General features: G+C 45.3%; 1 protein-coding gene across 1 annotated transcript; it reads left to right on the top strand.

The window, feature by feature from the left end:
- Positions 1-1935: 1935 nt before the first annotated feature.
- On the top strand, positions 1936-3167 carry LAESUDRAFT_756185 (uncharacterized protein; the record flags this gene model as incomplete). Its single annotated transcript, XM_040912134.1, has 4 exons — positions 1936-2325; positions 2380-2623; positions 2654-3054; positions 3111-3167. The coding sequence occupies 4 exons, from the start codon at positions 1936-1938 to the stop codon at positions 3165-3167; spliced, it is 1092 nt and encodes a 363-aa protein (XP_040767707.1).
- Between the last annotated feature and the right edge of the window lie 4520 nt (positions 3168-7687).

The following is a 7687-nucleotide window of genomic DNA, read 5'->3' as shown; positions in this document are numbered from 1 at the left end:
ATCTCTGCTACGCCTATCCATATAGTGTCACCAGCGACCACTTGCAAGTCGCTGCTTTACCTTGATCATCTTTGTGTCCATCCTTACGTCAACAACAGTCAGTAAGTGTTTGATCATAAGGTCATAGGCTTAGTCGGCGCTCTGCATCCTAAGTTTGTGATAGAAGAATAAGTCTGCTCATCTTACCTGCCTCGAGTGCCTGCCCAGCGTACTCACCGCAGTGTTGCGTCTTCGCACGTCCACCCGCACGTTAGCGGTGTCATATCTTCACCTGACGTTCTGTCAGTCACCGACTCTACCAGTGTAAGCTGCACCAAGGCATTGCGCAGCATCGACGGTGTCATCCGTCATCCTCGAGTGAGAACTCCAGAAGAGTTCTATGAGCAGCGGCCCATAAGACCCCTGCCAAGGCCAGGACACATCTCTATGGGAGGTCGGCCCCCTCGTGGCACTAGTTCAGTTTCTATTATCCAGACTCCCTCAGTCAGGCGACCGAGACTACCTGCAGAACTGTCTGGTCCAGATCTCAATCAAGGAACCTACGTCGAGACCGCTACTGGGTCTCATTTCGTCTATCCTCTCGCCGTCTCCATCATCTCGACTCAGCGTGTCGAAGGCACCCTTCGACAGATTCGTATCCTACTCACCAAATGATATCGTCGTCAGCTTGACGACCACGACATCTTCGACCTCGAGCATCTCATACTCAAGCTCGAATCCATCTGCACTGACATCGCAGAATTCAAGCTTCCCTTCATTCACCAACACGTGGTTCGCGACTTCTGCAACTACGTCCAGGAGAGGAAGCATCAGGGCGGAGAGGCTCGCTGGATAATCAGAGATATTATCCAGAAGTATCGTCTAGGAATACAGGTCACAGGGCGACCTTTGCTGTAGATACGAATATTTACTTTGTATATGTCTTCATCGGGCGATTCGAACGACCTTGATAATTTCGAGCACATCAATCCAATCGGTCACACCTTCGATTATCTTTGAGATTCAATTCCACGTGTTCTTCGAGACAGAGCAGGCGAAGCGTTTGCTACATATGAGGACACGTTCGACATCAATTACCACGATGTATATTACATCTACGCCCTCCAAATCTATCCAGAATTTGATTGGAGGAACGTCGTGGTTCATATCTGCTATATCTCTATTGGATCCGAAGAACCCGAAGACCGTCTCACTGAAGCTTACAATAGCTTCGTCGATTGGCTCGAAGAAGTCGAGCGTATTTGCGACATTCATCATAACCATCAGTGGCCCGCAGTCAGGGACAAAACCAGGTTTTTGTGGCAACCCTTCGTCAAGGTCATTCATCGCGACCTTTGATTGCTGCGAAACCAATGCTCAGGACAAGTAATTGCCCGACAGGCTACGATCGCCAATAGACATATCGTCGAGTTCGAAGAACATCTTCGAGAAATAGAGGAAGAACTGTAAGATGACGACTCCCACCCCAAATGATCCAAGCTTCTCTCGCGCTCCATCTCTGGAGCTTCCCGCACGTCTTAATATTGTTTTGCAACCCCCAAATCCTATCATTCGTCAAGCCCTTGCCGACATGGCACCCCCAAATGCGAACATACCCGAAAATGTGAAGAATTGGATAGTCGATCTCGTCACAAACGTGGTGGAAGAAATGCGTTAACAAACGGTGGCACATTATGAAAATCTTATCCAGCGCCAAGCACACACGATGGAACGTAACACCACAGAGTTTCACAATCGGACGGTCTTCTTAGACCAACATCGTCAACAATCTGAGTCTCGAATCGCAGACTTAGAGAAAACCTCATCAGCTTTACTCGAGGAAAACAAGACCACTTATGAAGCATTTGTGGCAGTTGACGATGAAATCAAGGATCTTCAAATGAGAGGAGAAGATTCCTAAAGAAATCACATGATCGACTTCGCGCATGGGCATCTATGCAGGGATGGAAAGCAGGGCAAGGCGGTAACAATGTCGACGACACGGACGACGACGATGAGCTGTCGTTTGGTCACAAGGGTAAAGGCGTAAAAATTGACCAACCAGAAAAATATGGTGGCAATAAGGACGGAGTCAATCTCGATGATTGGCTTGAACAAGTCATGCTCTGGTTGAAATATACCGGACATACAAAAGACGAGTCCAAAATTATGTCTACCCTCTTGCTCCTGAAAGGAGGAGCACGCGAATACATGCGGCATTGGATCACCGAAATAAATGAAAATAATAAGGCACCAGGAACTTGGGCGGAGTTCGTCGCTGAACTTTGCACGGCATATGAATCATTGGACAAGGACGACAAGAAGCGAACAGAGTTAGAAGCCTTTGTCAAGAAGGATCATCGAGACTTCTGAAAGTTCACAGAAGACTTCCGTCCAAAGGCAACCGGTACAGGCTTCTCGGATCAAGACTTGATCGAAAAGATCAAGAAACATATTCCGGAGAAAACGTGGCTGCTCATGCTGGCGGATACCACTAAGGACAACTGGCCCAAGAAGTGGACCAAGTTCCTTACATTCGCACTCCGGATATTCACATCACTACAACGAGAAGGCCACCATGCCAAGGCCGAAACCAAGGACCCGAATGCTATGGAGGTTGATGCAGTCGGGAAGAAGGGAAAGAGTAAATCGGGCAAAGCGTGAAGTGTGCAAGACAACAAGTTGGTCTGTGCCAACTGCAAGAAGAACAAGCCGACATTCTTCAAATTGTCGAAATGCTTCGGCAAGTATTGCACCGATTGTTTCAAATTGGACCATGTCAAGAGGCAGATTGAGAAGGAGAAAGAGACAGCTGTGAAGAAGAAGGACGGGAAGAAAAAGGACGACGCCAGGAACAAATCCAAGTCGTCCAAGACACGACAGGTGGTGTCTGATTCTGCTTCATCAGATGCAGAGAGCAAAAGCTCTGACACCGAAGAAGAGAAGAAGCTAAAGAAAAAGAGCTCTTCCTCTAAGACCAAGGGGAAGGGTAAGGAGACAGCTGCGCATATTAGCGACCGCAGCATCCACTCGGAAAGCGAGCCTGATGCATCCGAGTCGGACGAAGATTTCACCGTGATCCTCTCAAGGCTCAGGCGCCTGAGGGCGAATGATCCAGTTCATCAAGGAAGGCGGGAGAGGGCTCTTCAAGGAAGGATCGGAAGGGTTTTCTCAAAGGGGATCTGTAGGCAGCTCGTCAGAGTCCCCAGAACATTATATAAGACCTGTACATTTAGCACCCCGCTCAGACACCTCTGTAGATCGTCGCAACGCAGAGAATGATAATGTAACAATAAAGAATTCGTCTCCGAATTTATCATCATTCTATTTACCAGTTACATTATGGGTGTACGGCAAAAAATCGAGCGCCGAAGCTCTAGTTGACTCAGGAGCATATTCCATGTACATCAGCAAGTGATTCGTCAAGAACAATCGAATCGCAACCTCCAAGCTAAACACTACGTATAAAGTGTACAATGCTGACGGATCCCAAAACAAATATGGTGAAATAACTGACTATGTAAAAGCATACCTCAAAGTCGGAGATCATGGTTCTACCCATCATCTGCTAGTCACAGACATTGGGAAATTAGACATGATCATTGGGATGTCATACTTATGTCAGCATAATCCAGAAATCAACTGGCAAGCTGGAGAATGGAAGTACTCACAATGCCCGAGTACGTGTCACCACCAGAGGCTTCATAAAAAACAACAAGCCATTGCAAGAGAGGAAGCTGAAGAAATCTCGCAACGAGCACAACAAGTGGCAGATGAGGAGCCAACTGCTTTCTGAATGTTTAATGGACACAACATCGATGCAGTAAATCCTATCATCTCGTGAGTTGAAATGGACGACCCCGAAGCCGAATAAATAGCCCACATGATACTTTCTATAGCAGATTGCGGCTATGCTGAATCAGAAGAAAGCCTGAAAGAAGCGGCACCCCAGTCAAACACTGGCAGCCCAGAAGATCAGGTTATTAATGAAGTAGAATCTTGGGAAAAACTAGTACCAGATTATCTACATTCATTCGGTGATGTCTTCTCCAAGAAAGCATCTGAAAGGATGCCAACTCGAAAGCCTTATGATCATGCAATCGACTTTGAAGAAAAACATGAATTACCATGACCAAGCAAACTCTATCCTATGAATCCGGAGGAAAGAAATTCCTTAGATTCGTGGATCGACGAAAACCTAGCAAAAGGCTACATTCGAAAATCGAAATCACCTATTGCTGCCCCAGTATTCTTTGTCAAGAAGAAGGACAGCACACTAAGACTGGTACAAGACTACCGAAAACTTAATGCTATAACCAAGAAGAATCGCTTCTCTATTTCACGAATAAGCGAGCTTATCGATCAGCTCAGTAACGCGTCAATATTCACCAAGCTGGATCTCAGATGGGGATACAACAATGTTCGCATCCGTAAGGGTGATGAATGGAAAACAGCTTTTGTGATGCATCGCGGTTTATACGAGGCCACGGTTATGTTTTTCGGTTTCTGTAATGCACCAGCCACCTTCCAACACATGATGAATGAGATTTTAGATGATCTTATTTGGGAATGTCATGTGATCGTCTACCTCGATGATATCCTAATCTTCACTAATGATTTGAAACAACATCGGAAGATTACCAAAGAGGTAATTAAAAGATTGCGGGACAACGACCTTTTTGCCAAACCAGAAAAGTGCTTTTTCGAACAGCCCTCGATTGAGTACTTAGGGATGATTATCTCTCAAGGCGAGGTCCGTATGGACCCTCAAAAGGTCGCAGGTGTACTCGACTGGCCTGAACCCAAGAAGGTTAAGCAAGTACAAGCCTTTCTTGGGTTCGCAAATTTCTATCGTCGATTCATTGAAGGATTTGCCAAAAAGTTTCGACCACTCAATATCGTTACACGAAAGGATCAGAAATGGGTATGGAGCGAAGAGCAACAACAATCATTCGATGCTCTCAAGAAAGCTTTTACAACAGCTCCAATTCTGGCATTACCAGATGATACACATTCATTCCGGTTAGAAATGGATTCCAGCGATTTTGCCACTGGCGCATGCCTGGAACAACTCAAAGACGATGGGTTGTGGCATCCAATCACATTCTATTCGAAAAGCCTCAATGAGGCTGAGCGGAACTATGAAATCTATGACAAAGAGATGCTCACAATTATTCGAGCGTTGGAAGAATACCGACAACATCTCGAAGGTCATCCGCTCCCAGTCGAAATATGGTCCGATCACCAGAATTTAACCTATTTCAAATCAGCACAAAAGCTGATGAGGTGGCAAGCTCGATGGTCGTTATATCTTACACGGTTCAACATCCAACTACATCACAAATCAGGGAAATCAATGCATCACGCGGATCCTCTGTCCAGGAGGCCAGATCATGAAGAGGGGGTAAATCTCGATAATTCTGACAAGACTCTGCTCAAACCGGAATATTTCGCGATTAAAGCTATTCAACATACCCATCTTGCAGTCGTCACAGATCATGATTTGGTGGATAAGATCAAGGAATCACTACAAGATGACAATGTGAACAAATCATATCAAGACCTACTCAAGAAAGGACAACGAGAGTTTTCGAAAGGACTTGAAGACTGGAACTTCGAAAGTGGAATATTACTATACCGAGGCAAAATCTATGTGCCGAAAGCAGATAATAAGGAATCACTTAGACGAGAAATCGTTCAGCGTCATCATGAAGCTGCCAGTGCAGGTCATCCTGGAAGATGGAAGACATATGAGATGTTATCTCATAATTACTGGTGGCCGGGAATGTCCACTTACATCAAAAAGTATGTTGGTTCTTGCGACCTTTGTCAACACAACAAGAACATCAATCAGCCAAAATACGAAGAATTACAGCCAAATGAGGTTCTAACTGAACCTTGAGAAATTGTCTCTGTCGATTTGATTACTCAATTACCAGAATTCCATGGATTCAACGCAATTATGGTAGTTGTCGATTGTTTGACCAAACGAGCGCACTTCTTTGCAATCACCAATGAGTTCTCAGCATCAGACCTTGCCCGTACTTTCTATGAGAGGGTATGGACACAGCATGGTCTTCCGAGACAGATTATCTCGGATAGAGGTACTCAGTTTGCAAGCGCATTATTCCAAGAAGTACGCAAGCTCCTTGAAATACAATCAACAATGTCATCCGCATATCATCCGGAGACCGATGGTCAAACTGAAAGAACAAATCAGTCACTGGAGCAATATCTTCGTATTTATACGGATAAACACATGGAAGACTGGAGTACTTTACTTTCAACTGCCGAATTCGCCTATAACAATCAGGCTTCTGAAGCCACTAAGAATTCACCATTCTCTGTCGAATACGGTAGACATCCATGTGCAGAACCAACAATAATGGACCCTATAAAGCATAATACGCTAGATTCCATAATGCAGGCACGAGTAGAAGTGCAAGAGCAAGCGAAAGCAGCCATTCTATTGGCAGCTGAACACATGAAGTGGTACTACGATCAATCCGTACGACCTGCACCTTTCAAAGTTGGAGATCAAGTATTACTCTCCACTAAAGATTGGCAGACATTGGGAGCCAAATTGGCACAACGGAGAGATGGACCCTTCGAAATCGTAGAAAAACTAGGACCAGTCACATATAGACTCAAAATGCCACGACAATACGGTGTTCATCCAGTTTTTCATGCGTCAAAGCTCACGCTCTACCACAAAGATGAAATACCAGACCACACTCTCAGACCCCGTCCTCCTATCAAGAAGAAGACTGGCGAAGAATGAGAAGTCGAATACATAGTCGACTCTCGTGTCGTTCGTAGCAAACTTCAATATTTGGTGCATTGGAAGGGTTATTCTAAAGCTGAAGAAACTTGGGAACCTGCAGCAAATTTGAAGAAATCTCTGCGTCTCATCAAGGAATTTCACAGAAAATATCCTGACGCACCTCAACCAATATCTCTCATTGATACAACTCCGGTCGATGGCGTTTTTCCACCCAGGAGAACAGGTCAAGTCTACGACCCCGCCACTGATACCATTCAGATATACGATCAGGATAGAGATGATTGGGATCATTCTAGAGATCTTCAAATTACATTAGACAATGCAAATGCACACGCACCAAAATATGCTCATGAAGACGATGCTGGAATGGATTTAGCCACATCAGAACCAACAACCATCCGAGCACACTCACGAGGATTGGTATCCACAGGGCTTCATTTTACAACACCTCGAGGGACCTATGGTCGAATTGCGCCACAAAGTGGGTTAGCTGTCAAAGGCATCGATGTAGGTGCTGGTGTTATCGACAGAGGATACACAGGCGAAATCAAGATTTTGCTAATCAATAATACAAATGATGACTTCACAGTCAATTTGGGCGATCGAGTTGCTCAACTTATCATTGAACGTATTATCACCCCTGTCGTTTCACTGGTTGATTACCTCAAACCCTCAGCCCGAGGTCACCGTGGATTTGGTTCAACAGGCGATAATTACTTTCAGAAACCACGTAAAAAGCCAGATTCAGGACAAACTGTCTAGAAGGGGGGGTACTGTCACAGATTTTCACGTTTTCACCTCTGCACATGACCAAGACATCATTTGACATCAGTGCTAGGCTGTTCAGAAAGGAACGAACCGGTACGTGAAGTACTAACAGTCCTAGACGCCCCGAAGGTCCAGGTCTAGTCACGTGACATATCA

Source organism: Laetiporus sulphureus, assembly GCF_001632365.1.
Source record: "Laetiporus sulphureus 93-53 unplaced genomic scaffold LAESUscaffold_6, whole genome shotgun sequence".
Classification (NCBI taxonomy): domain Eukaryota; kingdom Fungi; phylum Basidiomycota; class Agaricomycetes; order Polyporales; family Laetiporaceae; genus Laetiporus; species Laetiporus sulphureus.
This window is presented reverse-complemented; position numbering and strand designations above follow the sequence as displayed.